Raw genomic sequence first — 23426 nt, 5'->3', positions numbered from 1 at the left:
TGGACTCAATGGCCATCGATTGGGCCAAGAGCGACATTGTGTCCCAGGGAGGGGTAAGCAGATACACCTCATTGCCTCCAACAATCATCCGGCCCCTGTAGGGACAGGTCGTGGTAAATTAATAGTGTGCTTGCAGCGACTGGATATTGTTAATGTATTTTGCGATTGATGGGGTGGAATAACATGAGTAGCTTCAGCCTTACTTAACACAAAACATAAATCCTCCAAGACCAATGAGGTTCAAGGCGAACAGGAAGTGAGTTGTCACAGGCTTCCTGCTGGGCGGAAACATGGCCACATAAATCCTATTTATGTAGGGTATATTGTCTTTAAGTTAGGTTGTAATGGCACTAACAATAATGAATACATATTAGAGTCCATGACGATGAGCATGTTCTGATGAGAATTTTGAACAAAAAGGAGTTTAAAATAGATATGTTTAGAGTTGTTTGAAAAAAATACTGGACTAAATTTGAATAACTTTGTACAAGAGACCACATTTCACAGTTTGAATATGACAGTGTTTTGCTTTGCGGCACGGTGGACTAGTGGTTAGCACGTCCGCCTCCCAGTTCTGAGGACTCCGGTTCGAGTCTAGGCTCCGGCCTTCCTGGGTGGAGTTTGCATGTTCTCCCCGTGCCCGCGTGGGTCTTCTCCGGGTCCTCCGGTCTCCTCCCACATTCCAAAGACATGCATGGCAGGTTAATTGGGCGCTCCGAATTGTCCCTAGGTGTGCTTGTGAGTGTGGATGGTTGTTCGTCTCTGTGTGCCCTGCGATTGGCTGCCAACCAGTCCAGGGTGTACTGCCTAGAGCCAGCTGAGATAGGCGCCAGCGCCCCCCGTGACCCTTGTGAGGAATAAGCGGTCAAGAAAATGAATGGATGGATGGATGGAACTCACCACATCTTGACATTTTCCCCATGATTTCAACTTAAAGGGATACTTTACTTATTTCTCGATTTTTGAAAACAGGTGAGCTGTGATTGGTTACCTGAGCCCTTGTGATGTCATTTTCAGTCGACAGCAAGTTGCAAGATGTGTTTTTAAAGGTACTAAATGTACGTGAAAAATAATGAAAGTATCAAATTAATTCTAGACAAAATATTAACTTTTTATTGCTATAATGGGCTAAATAAGTGAAGTATCCCTTTAATTAATTTATTATAGTTCTAAAATAAATGACTATTTTATGGGGGGAAAAACGAAATCAGAGTTCATCAACATGGTGCCCGCAGGCAACAGGGAGTCCCTAAGTAATGGGACATTGTGATTTCCTTGGAATATTGTTAAAATGATTATTTGAAAATGTAAACACTTGCATAGTGTTGTATGTTGACAAATTCAATTATGTTTTGTTATGAATATGACTTCACTACAATGAATATCATTAATAATAATGGATAACTAGAAAGTAATTTGTGCTAATGTGTTCAGAGGTGTGTATGAAACTGGTAGTGCTTATCATTAATTAGTACCGAAGAAGCAGTTTCATAAAGGATGGTGAATCCTGATCTAAATGATTGATTCCTTCGTATGTGACCTCATTGTCTTAAAAAGACCATTACTTCTCCTATTTTCGAGTTGACAGCACGGCTCCTTAACATTGCCATTGCTAATAGTTGTGTTCACATGTGGCAAAAAACCCCAACGAGGAGTGCATGTTACGCTCCAGTGCGCAGAGAAAATCAGTCTCTTTTATAATAGCTCTGGGCAATTTCAGACCACACAGAACGACGACGGAATCAATTTTCCTGGTTAGGTTATAGATGGATTTTCTACACAGGGGCTTGACAAGGCGGGGTCAGGTAGGACTCAGACGCAGGCGTAAGGTAGGCCACCAAGGCAGCAGGTTTATTTCCGGCCAACAGTGGTCTCCTCTCAAACTGAGAGGAGAACAGGGAGGGGAAAAAAATGGAGAACAAAAGGCGCTCCACTAGGGAGGAAAAAACAGGCAAAGGGTACTGGGGACAACAGAAAGCGCTCCGCTAGGGAGGAAAAAGGGCACAAGGCAAAAGGGGTAACTAAAGGCGCTCCAAAAGGGAGGAAAAGGCACAAAAACAAAGCAACAACGCTAGGCAACAGGAACAAGGACATGAGGACTGTGGACGCTTCCATGCACTGACGGTGACACTTCGGCAACGGAGGGGAGAATGCAGGTGGCTTTTATTGTGTGGGTTGATTGGTGGCAGGTGGTGATAATCATGGGCGGGGACCGGTAATGAGTGAGCGGCAGGAAGGGCAAGTGACCTGGGGTGAGAGGAGAGTTACATTTTCAGGATAAGACAGGAAACATGGATACCAAAATAAAAGCATGGCCGTCACACCGGTGGCGGCGTGACAGTACCCCCCCCTCAACGGCCGGCTCTTGACGGCCCAGGAATGTCAGGGTGCTCAGCGTAAAAGTCGTCAATGAGGGAGGGATCAACGATGAACCGGGAGGGGACCCATTGTCTTTCCTCCGGGCCGTACCCCTCCCAGTCGACAAGGTATTGCCTCCCGCGGCCCCGATTACGAACATCTAAAAGTTTTCTGACCTTGTAAACGGGGCCGCCTTCAATCACCTCTGGGGGGGGCGGGTTGGGTTCGGAGGGCACCAGCGGGCTTTCGTGGACAGGCTTGACTTGGCTGACGTGGAATGTAGGATGGACTCTGAGGGATCGTGGCAGACTGAGTCGAACGGCGGCAGGCCCTATGGACTTGGTTACTGGGAAAGGCCCCACAAATCGCGGGGCCAGCTTCGGACATGGTACCTTGAGTCTGAGGTGTTTTGCTGATAGCCAAACTCGCTGGCCTGGGCGGTATTCAGGTGCCGGTCTCCTTTTCCGGTCGGCGGCCCTCTTCACCCGGTCTCCCTGGCGTTGAAGCGCCGTCCGGGCCGCCGACCAGACCTTGTGGCACCGACGGATCATGGCTTTGACCGAGGGGACCGTTACCTCCTCTTCCAGTTCGGCGAAGAATGGGGGATCGTAGCCATGGACACACTTGAACGGGGTGAGACCTGTGGCAGAAGTGGGTAAAGAGTTATGTGCGAGCTCAACCCAAACCAGGTAAGTGCTCCAGGTAGTCGGGTTCTGGGAGACGAGGCATCGGAGGCCCGTTTCGAGTTGCTGGTTTAATCTTTCCGCCTGTCCATTGGCCTCCGGGTGGTAACCTGACGTCAGGTTGGCCTTGGCTCCTAGGGCTTTGCAGAATTGCGTCCAGAAACGGGAGATGAACTGTGGTCCACGGTCGGAGACGATGTGTAGCGGGAATCCATAAAACCGGAATATGTGGTGGATCATGATGTCTGCGGTAGTTTTGGTGGATGGGAGCTTGGATAGTGGAATGAAGCGAACCATCTTGGAGAATCTGTCAACAACTGTGAGGATTGTGGTTTTACCATGGGATGGGGGCAGTCCAGTCACAAAGTCCATTGATATTTCTGCCCATGGTCTGGATGGGATCGGTAACGGTTGGAGAAGGCCCATCCGAGACTGATTTGAAGTTTTATTGCGGGCACAAGTCGGACAGGCAGTGACGTATTCCTTTATCGTGGTCTCCATTGCCGGCCACCAGAATCTCCGGGCAACAGCATACATGGTCCTGCGGACACCAGGATGACAAAATAGCCGTGATGTGTGAGCCCAGTGTATTACCTGGGACCTTAGCTCTTCCGGCACGAAGAGTCGACGTGGTGGACATGACGTGGGGGGAGTGATGTTACGCAGCGCCTCTTTGACATCGTCCTCGATTTGCCATCTCATGGCCCCGACTATGCAGTCCCGGGGCAGAATGGTCTCAGGCTCGGCTTCCAATGGCTCGGACTCGTGAACTCTTGACAAGGCGTCAGCCTTAACGTTTTTGCTGCCTGGTCTGTACGTAAGAGAGAATACGAAGCGGTTAAAAAACAGAGACCATCTGGCCTGTCGAGGGTTGAGTCTTTTAGCTTGACGTAAGTATTCTAGGTTTCGGTGGTCGGTCCAGATCACGAAAGGAAGTTCGGCGCCCTCCAACCAGTGTCTCCACTCTTCAAGAGCTACTTTTACCGCGAGAAGCTCCCGATCTCCTACCGAGTAATTGCGTTCTGCCTTGGATAGTTTCCGTGAGAGGAATGCGCAGGGATGTGTTTTTCCGTCCTCCTGGCAGCGCTGGGACAATACTGCCCCAATCCCTATGCTCGAGGCGTCCACCTCGACCACGAACTGGCGTTTGGGGTCAGGAACTTTGAGGATTGGGGCGTTGGTGAAGCGAAGTTTCAAGTCTTTGAATGCCTTTTCGGCTTCCGGGGTCCAAAAGAAACGAACTTGTGGGGAGGTCAAGGCGTGTAGGGGAGCGGCAATGGTGCTGAAGTTTCTAATGAATCGACGGTAAAAATTGGCGAATCCGAGGAATTGCTGGACCTTTTCCGTGAATCCGGCGTGGGCCAATCTCGCACGGCGCTGACCTTGTCTGCCTCCATCTCTACTTTTCCCGGTGACACGACGAATCCCAGGAAGGAGATAGTGTTGACGTGAAACAGGCTTTTTTCCGCTTTCACGTACAATTGATGATCCAGGAGGCGCTGCAGAACTCGGCTTACATGGTCTCGATGGCTCGTTAGGTCAGGAGAGTATATTAGTATGTCGTCCAAGTAAACGTATACGAAGTGATCAATAAAGTCCTTTAGTACCTCATTAATCATGGCCTGAAAAACTGCTGGGGCATTGGTGAGTCCGAAAGGCATGACGAGGTACTCGTAATGTCCCCGGGGCGTGTTAAAACCAGTCTTCCATTCATCTCCCTCGCGGATCCGGATGAGGTGATAGGCGTTGCGGAGATCGAGCTTTGTGAAGATTCTAGCTTGTTGCAACTGGTCAAACACAGAGGACATCAATGGCAATGGGTACCGGTTCTTGACCGTGATGTCATTCAAGGGGCTGTAGTCAATGCATGGGCGTAGGGATCCATCCTTCTTGCTCACAAAGAAGAAGCCTGCTCCTGCAGGCGAGGAAGACGGTCGGATGAGGCCGGCTTTCAAGGATTCGTCAATGTAACTGTTCATGGCTTGGCGTTCGGGTCCAGAGACCGAGTACAGTCTCCCCTTGGGAATGGTTGAGCCGGGAATCAGATCGATCGGGCAATCATATGGGCGGTGTGGAGGGAGAGTCATGGCTTTGGTCTTGCTGAAGACCTCCCGCAGAGGGTGGTAGCAGGAGGGAACAGTGTGCAAGTTCGGGTACTCTTCTTGAGCCGGTGGGACGAGAGTCACCTGGTGAACCTGGGCTGTGGAGTTTCGGGGTGCGGGTTGTTCCAACCTGTGAGAGCTGCAGTCTTTTCCCCACTCCAGCACAACTCCAGTGTTCCAGTCGATTCTGGGACCATGTAGGCACAGCCAAGGGTGTCCCAGAACCAAAGTGGGGGAAGCGGCGTGGAAAACATGGAAACGGAGAGTCTCGACGTGAGGTCCGATTCGGACTTCCAGAGGTTCAGTGATGTGGGTGATTTGGAAGAGCTCCTTGCCATTCAGCGCTCGAGCCTGGATGGTCAAAGAAAGGGGTTCGGTGGCGGCTCGTATATGCTTTACGAGCTCCCAGTCCATGAGACTTTCGTCTGATCCGGAGTCGATGAGGGCTGGCAGATCTAGGGAGACATTGTGGTGGGTTATCTGGATTTGCGTAAGTCTGTGACTCTTGGCGGGTCGGGGTGCCGGAGGACTCACCGGGGAGTGGCCCTTTGTGGAGCAGGATTCCACCAAGTGTCCAAGACCTCCACAATAGTAGCAGCGGCCCTCTCGGCGTCGGCGCTGCCTCTCCTCCGGCGAAAGCCGAGCCCTTCCCAGTTGCATGGGTTCGTCGCTAGCGAGGTCCACCTCTCCCGGTTCCGGTCGGGAAGGAGCGATGAATCGCGGCCTTCCGGCCTCCGGTGTCCGCGTCCAGGGGGTGGGTTCCTCCCTCCTTCGCGGTCCGCCGATCTTGGCCAGCTCCTGGCGACGATGATCGGTCCGGATAGCGAGGGAAATCAAGGCGTCCAAGTCCGCGGGGAGATCGACGGGAACCAGAAGCTCTTGAATAGCTGGTGAGAGTCCTTTCAAAAAATGGTCGTGGAGTGCGATGGCATTCCAGCCACTGTCCGTTGCCAACGTTCGAAAACGAATTGCATAGTCGCTGACAGATTCCTTGCCTTGCTGCAGTCGACTCAGTGCTCGTGCCTTCTCTCGGTCATGGTTTTCTGGATCAAAAACTCGGCGCAAAGCGATTTGAAAGTCCTGTACGCTTTGGCAGACCGAGGAACCCCTGGCCCATTCCGCGGTCGCCCAGGTTTTGGCCCGACCCGTCAGGTGAGATACCATGAAGGCCACTCGGGATCGGGCTGTGGGAAATGCCTGTGGTAACTGTTCAAAATGTATGTCGCATTCTGTGAGAAAAGTCTGACAACGTCCGGGTTCACCGGAGTATCGTTCCGGGGAGGCCAGTCTCAATCCTACCCCGGTGAAAGGCGTGGTCGGTACAGAGAACTCAGGGGGAGGAATTTGTCCGGTGGAAGCTGGCGCTCGACGCCGTGAAAGGCTTACCAGCTCGTGGACCTGGCTGGTCATTTCCTCCATCCGGGACAGCATGGTCTGTTGGATCTGGCCCTGGGTGTTGAGCCGGGCCTCCTGGCTCTGCAGTGCGGCCTCGATCCTGCCTGCTGGGTCCATGCTGGCCGAAGTGTACTGACAAGGCGGGGTCAGGTAGGACTCAGACGCAGGCGTAAGGTAGGCCACCAAGGCAGCAGGTTTATTTCCGGCCAACAGTGGTCTCCTCTCAAACTGAGAGGAGAACAGGGAGGGGAAAAAATGGAGAACAAAAGGCGCTCCACTAGGGAGGAAAAAACAGGCAAAGGGTACTGGGGACAACAGAAAGCGCTCCGCTAGGGAGGAAAAAGGGCACAAGGCAAAAGGGGTAACTAAAGGCGCTCCAAAAGGGAGGAAAAGGCACAAAAACAAAGCAACAACGCTAGGCAACAGGAACAAGGACATGAGGACTGTGGACGCTTCCATGCACTGACGGTGACACTTCGGCAACGGAGGGGAGAATGCAGGTGGCTTTTATTGTGTGGGTTGATTGGTGGCAGGTGGTGATAATCATGGGCGGGGACCGGTAATGAGTGAGCGGCAGGAAGGGCAAGTGACCTGGGGTGAGAGGAGAGTTAGATTTTCAGGATAAGACAGGAAACATGGATACCAAAATAAAAGCATGGCCGTCACACCGGTGGCGGCGTGACAGGGCTTTTCATAAGTACGAGTGAAGATATGTCACATGAAATATTAAGAAATCTTGAGAGAAAGCGGTGCTACAGAGCTCATGTTCTGCTCCCCCGGATCATTTGATGCCTTTGTTAATCTTTCCTTACATTTACATGATTATTGAAGAGTTATAAAGCACGTACATTACTGACTATAATATAATAACTGGATGCCATGCAGTCGAACATAGATCAGCTCCAGTCTGCCCCCTTGTGGAGAATTTATGCACAGCTTACAAACCGTTCAACTGAGGTTATGCCTATTTACCTTTTTTAATGAAGTGTAGCCTCTGCCTTTAAACAGCCCATTTGTCAATCAGTATGTCCTTGGGCAAGGCAGCAAGCTCCACATTTCTTGCTAGTGGCAAGCACAATCTCAAGTCAAGTCCCCTCAGGTAACTAATAGGTAATAAGGAGGTCAAACCTGTCCAAACGGAAAACAAGGTGTTCTAATTAAGTCCCGAATTAAAGTAATGGATGCATAAATGATTAAATATGTCAGAAATGATGGCCATCATATAACACACAAGCCTTAAAACCATAAGGGTGGCTGGGGGTGTGTTGGGTTCTTTTTGGACTCAGGTGACAATGTCAAAGTGATGTTAATGAAAAATAATGGGCATCGGCTGAGTGGCATTCCACATTGGACTTGATTTTACTTTCCTGTATCGAACAGGGTACGTTTTTGGACAAATAATGTGTATCCAACTCCGAATGGCTCACTTGCTACATAATTGCTTCCATGTATTGACTGACGTTTGACTTATTTGGCACAGAGACGACAAAATTAATGTGCAGAATCAATTCTAAAACATAATGTGGCCTTTTCCCCGCGACCCTTGTGAGGAATAAGCGGTCAAGAAAATGGATGGATGCATGGAATGTGGCCTTTTCAGATTAATAACGTTGCCGGAGCCTGAGTAATGTATATTTTATGAACATGTATTATGTGTAAAACAAATAAATAAATAAATAAATAAATAAATAAACAAATAAACAAATTAGCACTATGAAAAGTAGCAGTTGCACTAGAGCAAATGGAACCACCACTGACCGAATAAGTCAATTATATTATTTGAATCAACTGTTCTAATTTAACTCAACAAGAATTGCATATTCCCATTTAGAACATTTCTGGATGTTAATTAAAGGTAATACTTGGTATGAGTTTTAAGTTTTATAATTTTACGTTTATGTAGTTTTAGCAAAAAAAACCCTAATCTTCCGATCGACATTTGCTTAAGTATAAAAATAGCATTTTTTTTAAACTAATTTGTTAACAGGTAACACTTTTGATTTTGATTTTTCCCAATTAAAATGTAGTATATTGTAGTATTGTTGCACGAATTTGTTTTTAAGTTTTGTTACGATGAGAAAAAAAACAATCTTTTTGTTTCCGCTACTTGACCCAAAAACGTTAAAAGAACATCACGTTGTTCTTAGATTTTTATTTTTTGAAGTAAAAAAGTAGCTTTGTATACTGTTTCTTTTACATGTTAATTTCATATGTCCATATTTTGTATACTGTAGTTTTTCTTTTTTACAACACGTCAAATTAAAAAGTCTGCATAAATATTACAGGTTTATTTTTGTAATATGATATTTATGTTCAAATTTCATTTGAGTTAAATAAAGGTGTAAAAACAAACGCAAATTTGTCTAATCCAATCATCGCGGCGGTGGGCGGGATTACGTTGCCATGACAATGACGTCAATGTTGGTGTCGAGTAACTATAAGGTCAAAATAAAGGCATGTGAATGGAAGATGGGACTGTGTGCCTGTGTGTGTGTGTATGTAGTGGTGGAGGGAGGGGTGATAAACAACAGGTTGCCCCGAAGTGGACGTGACGTATCCCGAATGACTTTTAAAAAGAACACCGGCCTCTGATGGACGACGATTTGGCGGAACGAGGCTTTTTACTCTGCCCGGTAAGGAGACGTCATGCAGCAGAAGGTTAGGGTCACGGAGAAGCTAACTGCAGCTAGCCATTAGCCTAGCACATGCTAACACTTTGATTTAGTGGCTTTAAGCGACCGTTTGGCGCAATAAAGTTACTTTCGCCCGCTCGCCCGCTACAAGGGAAGTATTTCGACGCATTGACGCTTTAAAATGGCGAGTGCGCGTGCGTTTGAGTGATCTTTTTGGGCTGTTTTGAGGCAGCCTTTGACCAGTGGCTTTTTGGCCTTTCATCAAACGTTTCCCTGATGTGTACGTTCAATGACGTCACAGCAGGCAACGTCGAAAAATACAGAGTGCTTTGTTGCGTTTGACAAAGACGCATGTAAACATGCAGAGGTCACGCAGTCGCAGCTGCCAAGGTGACGGAGAAACGCTTGCAATGACGCCCGTGACGTCAGAGAATTTTTTTGCCCCCACCGAAGTCTAGGTTTTAAAGTGAAATGTAATGAGCGTCGTTGAAATGGACAACTAAAATGGTTAATTTGGCAAGCAATGTGTATGCATCCATGTGTATATAAGGACGTAAACACAAATGTGTGTATAATAAGTAGGGATTTTCAATACCACTTTTTTTTTTCCAAATGGAGAGCAGTACCAGTACTAAACTCTTGAGTAGAAGTACCAATATTTTAAAGAAATACTTATATATGTACATAAAATATTAATATTAACGATAATATTCTATTCTAATTCCTAGATCTGATCGTAAAACGGCCACAAGAGGGCAGCATTTAAAACACAAACATAAAATATTGCAACGTTATGACTTTTGTTTTTTTGTTTTTTTTCTTGCTGCTTTAAAGGTTTTTGTTCTTTGCATTCCCCCCAACTGAAACTGCTGAGTGTCCCCAGGTAGTGGAGTGGCTGTAAACATCCCCGACTGGAAGCTGTCTTCCCAGCAGAGCTTTCAGTCCGATGTTTGCCGTCGCCAGCTACTTCCAGCCTCCGCCGCCATGGACCAAGACGAGTTTGCTTCTCAAATCCGGGCTCAGCTCATGTAAACATCCTACACTCGGCTGGAATCAACTGCAGAAGTGGCTGAGAGAAGGGTGTTTACGTGCGCTGGCCTGGAACTAAGGCCACAGGACAACCGGCAAGAGCAAGTAAAATGACCTTTCAGTTTTGTTATGAGACTTTTTTTGTTGTAATGTTGGAAAAACTACTAATATTTTCAGCAATTGATTTCAAACGTATATTTTATTTAGAAGCAAATCTCTCAGTTCACTTTTAATGTCTTACCACACACAAATTCAAACCAACTTAACTCTTAAGAACTAATTGAAAAGTGCAAAACTATTTGATTAATTTCTGAGTGCATCCATAGTTTTTCTTCTAAATTGTAGCTAATATATTTCTTTTAAAAATGAACCCTGGCGAGAACTTGATGAGACCGTTGTAGTAAGTTGCGCTTACCATATGATACCACGAGATGGCAGCACTACGTTTATTTTGAGCGCTCAGGCACGCACTTTGAGGCACGTCAGTACAATAATACATTTACACTTCACTTTTTACAAATGATATTGGCCTCCTTTTTATGCATATGCTATTGTGGTTGTAGTTTGCAGTTATGTAGTGGGGGTGCTAAAATATGCATGTTGTGTACTAAATCTAAATTAATTTTGCATTCCTTGTTTTGAACTATTTTAGTGGCACAGACACTTGGCCTTGGATTTTTACTGTGTAAACAGTTAATTTGACTACATTTGAGGTAAGAGCTGCCTCTTCTGTGGACATTTTTTTTTTTTAAAGCACTTAATAAACATTTGCTTGAGCATGCCTTTCAGGGAGACATTGTTTATTGTATTAACTGTGTTTGTGATTCTGTATTTAACACTTTGTGAGTCTTCTGATTGTATTAATAAAATTGTTGAATAAATTTGTGCTATCAATGTGTTTTGACATGTTTGTTTTGAATGTCAATCCCCCAAAGAAAACTGGCATTTGGCATTGGAAACATATTTATTCAGTCCTTTCAGGGAAGACGGAATTTCACAACAAATAAACCGCCTTTCGTTTGTATTTAAAATGATTTATAAAGAAAATGAAGGCACCAGTGATTCTGTCTGCTTATAAAAAGATGCAATGTTGCATAGTGTCATTTAAAAAAAATAATATTTTTGTATGAATACAATACCATCCATCCATTTTCTTGACCGCTTATTCCTCACAAGGGTCGCGGGGGGTGCTGGCGCCTATCTCAGCTGGCTTTGGGCAGTAGGCGGGGGACACCCTGGACTGGTTGCCAGCCAATCGCAGGGCACACAGAGACAAACAACCATCCACGCTCACAAGCACACCTAGGGACAATCTGGAGCGACCAATCAACCTGCCATGCATGTCTTTGCAATGTGGGAGGAGACCGGAGTAGACCCACGCGGGCACAGGGAGAACATGCCGGAGCCAGGACTCAAACCGGAGCCCTCAGAACTGAGAGGCGGACGTGCTAACCACTAGGCCACAATACCATACCATACAGCTGAAAAGACAACTCCTTTTTCATGTGAGATTAATTTCGATCCTCTGTTTGCAAGCACTATAAATGTAAACTTGTCAAGCCTAAATTAACACTCATTTGAAGGAAAAGCCACAATATTTGAAAATAATGTATTCCCACAATGGCAACTATTGTGCAATGTTTTTTTTTGTTTTATGATTTTGGAAAAGGCTTTTTAAAAAAATTGATTTTTTTATGCTGAGCCAACATTTGGATCAGATCATACTCCTCATTTCCATAGTGTAATCCAGTTCCGAGTTTTGGATTCTTGAGTTTTTCCCAATAGTGACTCCAGTTTCCGTTGTTGTCAGCTCCATAACCAAACACATGGACCTGTAATGGCAAATATTTAGATCCAATTTCAAACTGGTTGACAAAAGAAAAAATACATACTAATTTTTGTGCTTGAACCATAAATTCTACTGAGGAACCAGATTCCCATCATAGCATGATTCATATGTATGGATGTTTAAATATTTAGAAAGCACCTCTTCACACATGTGCAAGGCGAGAATGACAGCCAAGATGCCTGCGGAGGGATACCCACGTTGTTTTCTCAGCCACGTTTGATGAACATACGCAATGAAGCCTGGATTAAGCACCCTCACCTTTTGAAACAAATCTTTATGATTAAACGTGTTAAATATGAAAATCAAACCGTTGAAAATCAATACTCACCAGATTCTTGTTTGCCTGAATGGTAGACCTAACAGGTTCATATGTCCTGGTGGAAATTACACAAAGGGTTCATGAAATTTATATAAAGGGCGCAGTTCAATTTGTTCCCTGTCTACATACTGAAATGAATTGAATTTTTTATTTTTTTTGTAAATGAGAAAAAAATAGTAAATATTTTAAAGCTATAAAAAGAATTAAACCACTGTTTTTTTAAAGGTTGTTGTGCTGCTGCCCACCTGAACCACCTGGGGGCAGTATAAGACAGACAGATCATACTGTACATTGAGGTGTCCAAATTCATGCCGTGGGGCCCTTTGTGGCCCGCCATACATTTTTTTAGCAGCTCACGGCGTGCACTAAAAAATGAACTACTTTTTGGGGGAAGAATTATTCACTTTTACTGTTTCTGGGGAAGTGAGTTAAGGTCACTGTCACCACACAGCCCTTGTGTTTTCTTTTTCTTTTCTTTTTTTTCTCACAAGTCGAAATGGATAGATAGATAGATAGATAGATAGATAGATAGATAGATAGATAGATAGATAGATAAGCATCAACATCAAAATTGTTGAAGCAGGTGTGTTGCTTTGCTTTCAGGAAGGACACCAGAAAAAAATGGGGCTGGCCCGAATGGAATTGTTGAATTTGTCACCCAATAATAGGTGAGTAGTGAAAAGTTCTGAACGAACCTTCACCAGGTGCTTGTATCAATAATGCTCACAATACTATCAGGAACCACCATTCTCAGTTGAGCTCATCAGGGAATGCCAAAAAGATCAGATACACTTATTACAGCCTTTTCTGTCGGATGCGGAAGAAGGCCAAAATTCTCTGTACCCACCCCTACCCATATCTATAACATACATCATTTATTCTATGGATTAAAAAAAAATAAAAATAAAATAAGTGATCCCAATTTAGTTACTCCACATTTTCTAATTTCTGATGCATCTCTTGTATTAGGCCTTGTTCCATGAAGGCAAACAATGACAGCAGATAATAATTTGACTCACTTGCCCTGAAAACCGGTGGTGAGGGCTTTTTGAAGCCACACCATGTCCATGATCTTGAAAGGGGTCAGCACAAGGTGAGTCATGTTGTCCAAGTCTGTGGCACTCTCTGGATACATGAGGCGATGTGTCGTTTTGGCTCCCACGTCTTCTTTGTAGCCTTTGATGGGACCCATGTTCATTCTGTGTAATTCAATGATCAGAATATTGTAACAAGAACATTTGACAAACTGTTTTTTGTGCGAAAAGATTTTGAAAAATAATTGTTGCTATTTTTTCCTCAATATTACGATTTAATTAATATGCAAATATTTTTTCAAGGTCCTCTTCCCAAGTGTTTTTTTTTAATATCCACAAAAAAAAAAATCAGACTTATTTTTCATAAATGTTTGCATATTAGGCTTGCATTAAAATAAAGGCAAATGACCAGAAATTCATACGAAAGACAGTGTTTTTTATTTTTAAATCTACCTCAGTTACTGTTAACTTATAATTTGTTACATTGTCAAATATAAGAATATATAGTAGAATTATTAAGAGAGCAGACTTTGACATATGAAGAAATGGTTGTAGGTGTCAGATAAAAAGTGGGTGCCCACTTGCAAAATGATTTTTTCATTTTTCAACACTACTTAGCCATATATTCTTTATCCTCAGCAAAGAGTGACTATTAGTGCTGCACTGATGAGTTTGAGCAACTGAGACGTCTCAATAAAGCTTTATTTTGAATTCCAGTGAGTTGTAGGAGGGACTTATACTCCTCCAAGGTGGCCAAGGCAGACCTATTAGATGCATTGTGACAAAAACTGCTTAGTTATTTTCAGTTGTCTTTAATTATGAAATACCTTTCAATATTATTAGAAACTAAAGAATTATGGAGTACTATTTTTCCTCATTAAAATTAACATTGCAATGATTTTTTTTTTGTTATTCTGGGGGAACGCTGGAATGGATTAATGACATTTCCATTCATTTCAATGGACAAAGAGGATTTGAGAGGTGAGTACAAGCTCAGGTATTTCGGTGTATGAAATGAAGTGAATAGCTTTTGCATGTGATTTACCTTATCACCACGTCATGGCTATCTATCAGTTGTCCATAATGAGAGTCTTTCAAATTGGCAGAATTGCCCACCACTGCGCACGTCCTGCAGCGCTCCGCTCCCTTCGAGATGGCCGGAAACGTCTTCAACAAGCTGCCCACTACCCTTTGGTAATAATCGAAGCTCTGCTTTTCCAGCTGCTGCAATTGCTGAGACATAAACACAAGCAGGTTAGATGAGTCGAGCCGTCCAAAGTGACGATTGAGTGTGATTTCCAAGTCCAATGACAGACTTGCCGTACTCGCCTTCCACCAGTCGAAAGCATCTTTCGAAACGTTGTTTTTCTCGGTTAAAAACGGCTGGACGGATTTGTCGAAGCGTTGCGCGAACCAGTGGTCGTCCTCTGCCCGACTTGCGTACAGAATATATTTGGACAGCGAATCGCTGAAATACACGCACGTGATGGTGACCATGAGCAGCACGGCAAGCACATAGACGCCTTTGGAATTCATCTTGATTCTTGTTTCAGTCTGCGGGAAGAGTTTCAAGTGAAAGTCGTGGTTCAAGAAAATGACTATTTTTAAGAATTCAGAATGTATTACATCTGATTACAGCGCTTATCCTCATTAGGGTCTCAACTCAACTTTATTTATAAAGCGCTTTAAGAACAGGCATTTGTATACAAATTGCTGTTCAGAAACATAAATATCAGTTTTGCAGTAAACAAGAACAAACCAAACATTTTGAAGTACGAACACAACTTTTTTATTTTTTATTTTTTAAAGCAAATAATCTGGTTATTTGGAGCCTCATCCAGCAGACGTTGAATGAGAGGCTCGGTTCAACTTGTGCTGGTGATTTGCAAAAATACATAAATAATTTAACCACGATTTAATATCTCAAACTTTGGTCCGCCAAAGATATTTCTTCTTACCTGGCAGTTTTGTGCAAGAACGTTTCACTTGCTTTGAGCATTTTTCTTCACTTAAAAAAAATATGGATACTGTATTACAAAATGCTAATGAAATCCATATATTCATCGGGGTGTAAATCTCTCCAATCAAGACGATTCAATACGCATCTCGATACGCATCTCGATCGATGTGCTGCGATACGATACAAGGACGGTTCGATTTTCAAATGGAACGATTCGGTTCAGTTGGATTCAGTAGTATTACGATTTGATTCGGTTAGATTCGGTGCAACGATATTTGATTACTCGACAACTAGTCAATTGCGAAATTCATTTCTAATTATTATATTTCTATTATAATTCAACATTTTTGCATATGTAATGCTCCGACATGTTCCAGACCAAATTAGTAATTAAAATGCTATTTTTAAACACTTGTAAGTATTGATGGGCGAGAATCACTACCAGGTATTGGTGCCGATGTTGTTGTTTTTTTTAACATTTACTTGATTATGATTGTGATGTAATCATCACTTAAGTAGACTTTTATTTTCCTACATCCAAGCACAGTGTTAATGTTTGAATTGCGCATAATTTTGCAGTGGCCTACGATAAGAAATACTAGTTTATTTTAGGAATATATCCCCTACCTCGTTTTTTAAGAACACTCAGCTCCAATATGTTATTGTACAGGGTGATTTAAAAAGAATGACCCAATTTCATAATCAAATATTCGATGAAGGAAAAATAGCAAAAAAATAAGACATAATAAAAAGTTTTCTTACCCGGGCTGAAGACAAGTGCACCAAGTCCTGCAGGTAACTGTTTAGAGGAAATAAAAACCTGTGAGTGGGAATACCGGTATTTGGGCGGAAAGTCATGAGGAGTGGCAAGAACAAAAAGAATAGTCAGGGGTGAACAGAGGCGGGGCTAATGGGGCGTTGCCCCGGGTGTCCACCTAGGGGGGCAACCACATTCCACAATATCTAAATGGGCAACAAAATTTTTCAGTGATTATCCACCAGTGCTGACAACTTTGTCGTGTAGATGGGCCATGTAAAAGTCATCCTTTATTGGTCAAAAGAGTGCCAGAATTTATTCCAATTGAAATGTGAGTTGAATCAGCTTGAAAATATTAATCTATTTTGTCTGACCACGTCACTCTGTAAACAAATTAAGTCCTTCTTCATCCTTTCTATGATTCTTTTGGCATAATAAAAATGGTCACATCAAATAGTGGAGAGGCTGAACTAATTCAGTCAACCAAATTGTGCATATCACTTCTTGACATGACAGGCCATATCAGCACTTTCTACTGTAGAAGCCAAAACAAAGCAGCGTCAGGTGCTTATCTGGTTTGTTTTTGCGTGCGGTTAATTCTCAAGTTACCTGTTGTCATTGCTCATTGTTCTGTGGAGATTGTTGACATATCATCCAGGAGAGGGGCTGCGCATGATCTGAAGTGGAACAACAACAACAAAAATCGCATTATTGGTTTTAATCCATAAAAAAAAAAACAGACTTCCTGTTCAGCAATTGGAATCACCTGTGTAACACGGTCACTTGCTGGGTACGGCTTTAAACACGTTCTACCACTTGTGATGTCGCTTATCATCTGTCAATCTAAAACAGCAAGCTTTGAGGTGCACAAAATTTGAGAGGCTGCAAATTGTACAAATATCTTTGTACAATATTGAATTGAGTTTCTATTTGCTCTCCTGCCACACAAAGTTGAATATTTATTAAGTTAATAAAGTTAATTATTTAAGTTCAATATTGAATGCCACAAATTGATGTCAAATCCAGCAGCGCAACGTCCGTACTCACCGATCTCCAACTTCAACACGGTCAAGCTTCGTAGTCGGTGTTGACTCAGTGACTACTGTTTGACCGGCAACACAGCCCTCTTTGTTCATCATTGGATGGGCATGAGCTTGCTAGTTTTCATTTCGTTTCAAAATAATAATAATAATTTATTTATTTCAAGTCCCGTATAACACAGGAACTTTTTTGGGGGGGCTGCAAAATTAAGATCATCAAAAAAAATAAAAAATAAAAATAAAAATAAAAAAGAAAGAAAGAAGGGAAAAACATAGTTAGAAATAATCAATACAACAAAGGTAGGAGGGAAAAAATGAGAAGGAGGAAGTATAAACTTGTCTATTCCTGCCCCCATATATTTATTTTATTAGTTCAACAACTGTATTTAGGAATATTCACATCTGTCTATACATAAAATAAAATCTAATCCTCACAATATTTCAATTTACAATACACATTGTCGCAATGCCACATTTAAGTTATCCATAATATTTGGTTAATTTCCAATATACACATCAATAAATTAGTTACTAGCGCTCATTTTACTAAATACACCTTAAACCCTTGTTATTATATTTTTAGTCATACAGTATTTGTAATTAGCAATATTGTAACCTTATCTCACCTATAACAAAAATACAAATATAATAATTATAGCCTATAAATCGAAAAAAATATTAATATGTAAAGTCATGCAACAGCTAATTGCAAACTCCACCCCTCCGCTTCTCAAGAACTCCCCCAAATCAGTATATTTATTTTGAAACTGATTGATGGGTTAGGCGTCATTGAAGCTCCCCATTTAATCTATTCCATATTTTCAACAAACAGATGGAAACTCAAAAATGTTTCACATGTAGTCGTCCTTGAGGATTTTTAATTTCTCTGTCTGTATATTTTACTTGCTAACCTGCAGAATTTATCCAGGAGAGAATTCAATTCATGCAAAAAGTCCAGCTCCAAAATGATCTGACATTTTTACTAAATGCAAACAAAAATATTAGTCCCTTGCAAATGTATGCGTGAAATCGCAACACCACCAACAGCCAGCAGCAGCAATGTTAGATTCTGGTGTATTTATTTATATCTTATATCTTTATATCTTATATTATACAGATGATAGGATTTCACCTGTTGGGTTTTCACTAAATTCTGAGCACATGTTGAAATTTAAATACACAAAGAAGATGTGGTGTGGCTTGGTGTTCAAAATCACTTTAAAAACATTCAGAAAAAAACAAAAGACGTCAAATGTAGAAGATATACTTAATGTAGATAACAGTCAGTCGGCTTGGCGGCGCCCGCAAAAGATGAACCTTTATATAGTGACAGAAAAGTCTTTTCACAGAAAGTAACTTTTACATTCATATTGTATTTCCAATTTCGAGGCTCAAATGGTAATCCTATTAATAGACTACACAGTAAAATTGTTACTTTTAGGGCTGTCAAAATTAAACACGTTAACTCTGCAGATTAATTAAAATTCTTTAGAGCGTTTTGAAAAATTAACTCAGTTAACTCAGGTTTATTTACTTCCTGTTACGGTGTATAACCTCCAGCCAAACTTAGCCACTGACATGAAGATGGACAAACTATAGGTAGTTTTACTTTCAGTTTTACTTGCTTGACACTTGTTGTAGAATTGTTTAAAAATTGAGAGCTTGACAACACGAGTTATTTTATTTAATAAATTAATGACTCCCACAGTAACAGTAACACATTTTCAAAATATTAGAGTGGCAATGCCGTATTTTTCCACAAAAGAGCTCCAGTTTGATTAATTTAAAAACATGAAAGCTTGGCTGATTCGAATAATTCAGTGTTGAGCCATTAAAACTATGATTTCATCCATGTATTATGCACATATAACACATTTCTTGCTTATTTTTATTTTAAACTTACATTTAAAAAATAGTTATTGATTAATGATCGTGAGGAATCCCTCAGGGTTACCTCCTAAGACCACTAATGTTCTAGTTTAACATGCAATTTCATTCGCTGGCTGGCTGTGGTGTGCACTTGAACATCCATCCACTCAACATTTATCACGCAATTGCGCGTTTCTTACCAGGAAGTCATCATCCGTTTATACAAGCCCGTCTAAAGAACTCCATTATGTTGTATTAGCACGAGTTCACAACATCCTTTAACTTGCTGAGTGATGACTCGCTTCAGCGAGTTTGGCAGCAGCAGAGAGACTCATCCGTTTAAGTGGGAGAACTCGATTAGTCCTGTCTGATTTACGACGTACTGGCCGAACGTTTGCGTTCATTTGCAGCTTGCTTAAGTGCATCGCTGTGACACATGAGAAGGTTGACAAAATATTTGTTTAGTCAAAATGAGCACGTGATGAATGCATGTCGTCGGGCCTGTTTGACACAAATGTGAGTGAGCCAAACACTTTGATGCAATTGAGATATGTACAAATATAGACCGCACTATTAGGGAATAATTTGATCCGAATTTTTGCCAGCGCAGTACCTGTTCTGTCCAAGAAATGATTATTATGCTGAGTCAACAGAATAAACACACCACAGTACTCATTGTTCACAAGTGAACTCGGTAAGCACTCTGGTGGTTTAGCTGTGTAACTACACTTTGAAAAATATGTCTTTCATTTTACTCTTAAGTCTTGTTTCTGTCAATTATACAGAGTAGCAGCTAACATAAATATTTTAAAACAGTAATGATAAGTGAGCCCACATTTATAGCTATATAATAATACTGTTGTAAAAAAAAAAAAATGTATTTTTTACTCATATTTTAGTTTTAAAAAATTATTGACAATTGTGTTCTACATTAGTGATATAAGTAGTCTTACACATGATATGGTCTTCTAATACACTTTAATAATACACATATAATAATACGCTTTGAAACTATATTAACTCATTCATTCCCAGCCATTTTGACTCCCTGCTGTTTTACTGTATATTGACTGATTTTGCAAGGCCCCACAGAATATTGTGTTCTATTGCTATAAAAACATGGAACCCACAAAAAGAAAGATTAGCGTCTCCTCTTTCATCAGGAAAAAAAAGTATATTTCTATCTCTTTCCGTTTTGCAGCAATTAGCATCAGAATATAGCTAAGTTTCATCATTATTCACAAATCTGTTTAGAACCATGGGGAAATCAGCCCATTTGCAACATGGCCCTGGTTGATCTCTTATACTCTGCTGCCACCTGCTGGCCGTATTTGTCATAACTACCATTGCTTAAATTGTTCTCTTCAGTTCAGAGGCTGCATCACAGCCTTCTGTATGATCTAGCATAAAAAACAAAAAAACAAAAAAAAACATTAAAAACATATAAATACGTCTTTGGGAACTTAAAACATTTAAAATAGAACGCATTTATACATTTTTGGGAGCAAATGAGTTAACAATAACATACTTTGCTGAAAACTGTTGTCCAGAGTTTATAACTAACATTATATCTTAATTGTGAAGTTGTATATAGCTACTATACATTTAAATAACTGCTTGTGCAATTCTTTTTTTTGGCCATTAAGTTAACTTTCTAATGTATTGCAAAAGATTTTGTCCAGCTTCTATACTGTAAGTCGACAACGGAGCCAGTTCCCCTTCATTCTCGGCCGTAATCACCATCCCATGAATAAATTCAAAAATGAGCTCCAATTAAGCAGTAGTTTCAGCTGTTGAGCAGTAACGAGATGCTAATGAAGAACGCCAGTCTTATGCCGGGACCCAGTGATTGCTTTTACAGTTCAGCCGCTTCACCATTTTTGTCCTCTGGCACGCTTGACGGACTTGGATGGTGTTTGGTCAAGGGAAGTCCCGGCTAATTACTCTCAAATCCCTCTGACGTCTGTTTGTGACGATAATTGTCGAGCTGCACTTTCACCTCGTCAATTGTTCCCATATTCAATTTGAATTTTTAATAGCCCACTTACGGAGGAATGCAGCAATGCAAGAAAGATGATGGACAGTTCAGTATACTGCAAGTCAGTGAACACAACTGACAGGTTTTTAGAGTGCACAAGCAAGTCTGAGCAATATTCATACTGTATATATATATATATATATATATATATATATATATATATATATATATATATATATATATATATATATATATATATATATATATATATATATAATAAGTAATATTTTTCAATGAATTAATTATTTAGATAAAAAATGAATATTTAATTAAATTAATAAAATGAATAATTAAATATTCAAATTATATCAGGGTCCAAATTTTAAGTTGTCAGAAAGAGAGACAAAGGTAGATGGAAAAGGTTTTAAAACTTACCATAAAATGTCCAAAAAGGAAGAGGAAAAGCAGAAAATTACCATAAAATGTATATAATTTCAGAGAATTCAGTTAAAAAAATGCAGAATAGAAAAGTTTCAAAAAGTAACCAGAAAATGTCCTAAAACAAAAGAAGAAAGGCAGAAAATTACCATAAAATGTCTTTGGCGCTTCAAAAAAGTCACACAATTTATTAAAAAAAAAAAAAAAAAAAAAAAAAGGACAACATGTAACTATTAAATGTCCAAAAACTGTCCACAAAATTGACTAACAACAACAAATAGCAGAAAATTGATAGCAGAAAAGGCAGAAAAAATCCAAAAGTGAGAGCAGAATCCGCAAGAAGATAAGTGTATTCAGGATGGAACTCTGTGGGACACCTCGTTGATATTTTCAATACAATTACTTAAATAGGAGTATGTAGTTGGTCATGAGGTAACTTAACGCTCACTGAGCCTGTAATTTATAGCTGCTGTAATTTATATCATCATATTATTAATATATAATTATTTTTATAATGTTTATTACAAGTCAATTGTTCTCTCATTCTATTCGAAGAGATTAGTTTGGGGTTGAAACATTGCTCGTGCATCATCCCTATATCAGATGTTTCACGGCATGTTTTTGTTGACTGTACTGTGTCATCGCTGTCACATCAGCAACAAGAAACAAGACCTTACAGCTTTGACATTTGCAAATGACAAGATAAATAGTGCCAATAAAAAAAGCACATTCGGTGACAACGTGATTGATGCCTTTACACATAAATAGGGAAACATATTTGATATTTAAGGATGTTAATTAAAACGTTCTTTTTAACTTGTGCAAGGCAGTGGGCGTTTCTATACAAAGTGCATGCGTTTTAATTAAACAGCGGACAGGAAGTCATCCCGCGAATGTTTAATACATTTGTGCGTAGTCAAAGTGATGACAAACATGAATACGGGGGAAATTACCAAACAAGCTGTTCCCTCCTCCTCCTCCCCTTTGCCTTATTAAGAAACTTTCAAGTTATCAAGAGGGAGAACTTTTAAAGTAGGTGTTTAATTCATGCGTCCCTGCAGTGATTTCATCTCTCATTGAACATTTGCTTCATTTAACTGACACGTCCCTACTCCCTATAAGCCTCTTCATATTAATTTTCAAAAATGAGCCCTTCGTTTTTGAAAGCAAAAGTATTTGCTGACTTTTGCACAGATAAATCCAAGGAGATTCAGTTAATGCTCGTTTTGAAAATATGCTAAAATAAAGCGCAGCAGTCTGGTCTTAAAATATGCAAGCCTTTCGGCAAGTCCTGCTTTTAAAAACTTTTAATTACCGCCGTGCGCGTCTTCTCATTTAAACTTCCTACCTATCATCAAGATGCATGTATAGCATGCTTGGGATTCTTCACTTACATCCTTGCGAGGGTGTTGCGGTTGTGGGTGTTTATTTTGAGAAACTTGCAATTGGAGTGGCAGTGTTTCTTCCCAAAAAGGAATTTCAACGTTATTGTTTTGCTGTCAAATTGGTGGGTTAGGAGTTGTACTGACCTTAACTTGTGGAGTTACAGTGCTCAGCGTATATGAAAAATGTCAAGATTTTATTCAATACCTCAATGAACATAAGAACAATTTCCAAAATATTGACAAACTAGGCTACTTTAATACATTTAACTCATTCACTCCCAAAAACGTATTTATACGTTTTTTAATGTCTTTTTTTTATTTTTTATTTTATTTTTTTTTATGCAAGAGAGAAGGCTTTGGTGCAGCTTCTGACATGAAGAGGTGGCTTAAACCAATGGTAGTTACTACAAAAAATGGCCAGCAGGTGGCAGCAGAATGGGATCAGCCAGGGCTATGTTGCAACAAGCTCTTTTTGATAAGTGTTTTCACCTGGATGTGAATATCAATGAAACCTGAAATCTGCATTCTAATGCTAATTGCTATAAAACGGAAACAGACACAAATATATATTTTTTTCCTGATGAAAGAAAAGACTAA

The 23426-nt window shown here is 41.1% G+C and overlaps 2 protein-coding genes across 4 annotated transcripts; both read right to left on the bottom strand.

The window, feature by feature from the left end:
- Positions 1–5429: 5429 nt before the first annotated feature.
- On the bottom strand, positions 5430–7194 carry LOC144007566 (uncharacterized). Its single transcript, XM_077507320.1, has 2 exons — positions 5678–7194; positions 5430–5598 (listed from the first exon to the last, which is right to left on the bottom strand). The coding sequence occupies exons 1-2, from the start codon at positions 6995–6997 to the stop codon at positions 5539–5541; spliced, it is 1380 nt and encodes a 459-aa protein (XP_077363446.1). The 5' UTR covers positions 6998–7194; the 3' UTR covers positions 5430–5538.
- A 3951-nt stretch (positions 7195–11145) lies between these two features.
- LOC144007823 (CMP-N-acetylneuraminate-beta-galactosamide-alpha-2,3-sialyltransferase 1-like) lies at positions 11146–19425 on the bottom strand. Of its 3 annotated transcripts, XM_077507729.1 has the most exons (10): positions 17167–17185; positions 16886–16962; positions 16729–16796; positions 16125–16161; positions 14732–14956; positions 14448–14635; positions 13388–13567; positions 12378–12423; positions 12188–12307; positions 11146–12032 (listed from the first exon to the last, which is right to left on the bottom strand). In XM_077507729.1, the coding sequence occupies exons 3-10, from the start codon at positions 16743–16745 to the stop codon at positions 11853–11855; spliced, it is 993 nt and encodes a 330-aa protein (XP_077363855.1). In that variant the 5' UTR covers positions 16746–16796; positions 16886–16962; positions 17167–17185; the 3' UTR covers positions 11146–11852. The 3 variants fall into 3 exon arrangements, with proteins under 3 accessions (XP_077363855.1, XP_077363857.1, XP_077363856.1); XM_077507731.1 differs by lacking the exons at positions 16886–16962; positions 17167–17185 and adding an exon at positions 19229–19425; XM_077507730.1 differs by lacking the exon at positions 16886–16962 and having other exon boundaries at positions 17167–17225.
- Positions 19426–23426: the final 4001 nt, after the last annotated feature.

The sequence above is a fragment of the Festucalex cinctus genome, chromosome 19, assembly GCF_051991245.1.
Source record: "Festucalex cinctus isolate MCC-2025b chromosome 19, RoL_Fcin_1.0, whole genome shotgun sequence".
In the NCBI taxonomy this organism is placed as follows: domain Eukaryota; kingdom Metazoa; phylum Chordata; class Actinopteri; order Syngnathiformes; family Syngnathidae; genus Festucalex; species Festucalex cinctus.
The sequence above is the reverse complement of the archived record's forward strand: the minus strand, read 5'-3'. Positions and strand labels throughout refer to the sequence as shown.

Coding starts and splice junctions, on each gene's coding strand:
- LOC144007566 (XM_077507320.1), bottom strand. CDS start 6,997: ATGGAAGCGTCCACAGTCCTCATGTCCTTGTTCCTGTTGCCTAGCGTT. Junction 5,599..5,677: donor CCACAAAGGGCCACTCCCCG/GTGAGTCCTCCG, acceptor ATGTCTCCCTAG/ATCTGCCAGCCCTCATCGAC.
- LOC144007823 (XM_077507731.1), bottom strand. Junction 14,957..16,124: donor TGCACTTGTCTTCAGCCCGG/GTAAGAAAACTT, acceptor CTCTTCCCGCAG/ACTGAAACAAGAATCAAGAT. Junction 12,424..13,387: donor ACCACCGGTTTTCAGGGCAA/GTGAGTCAAATT, acceptor AATTTCCACCAG/GACATATGAACCTGTTAGGT.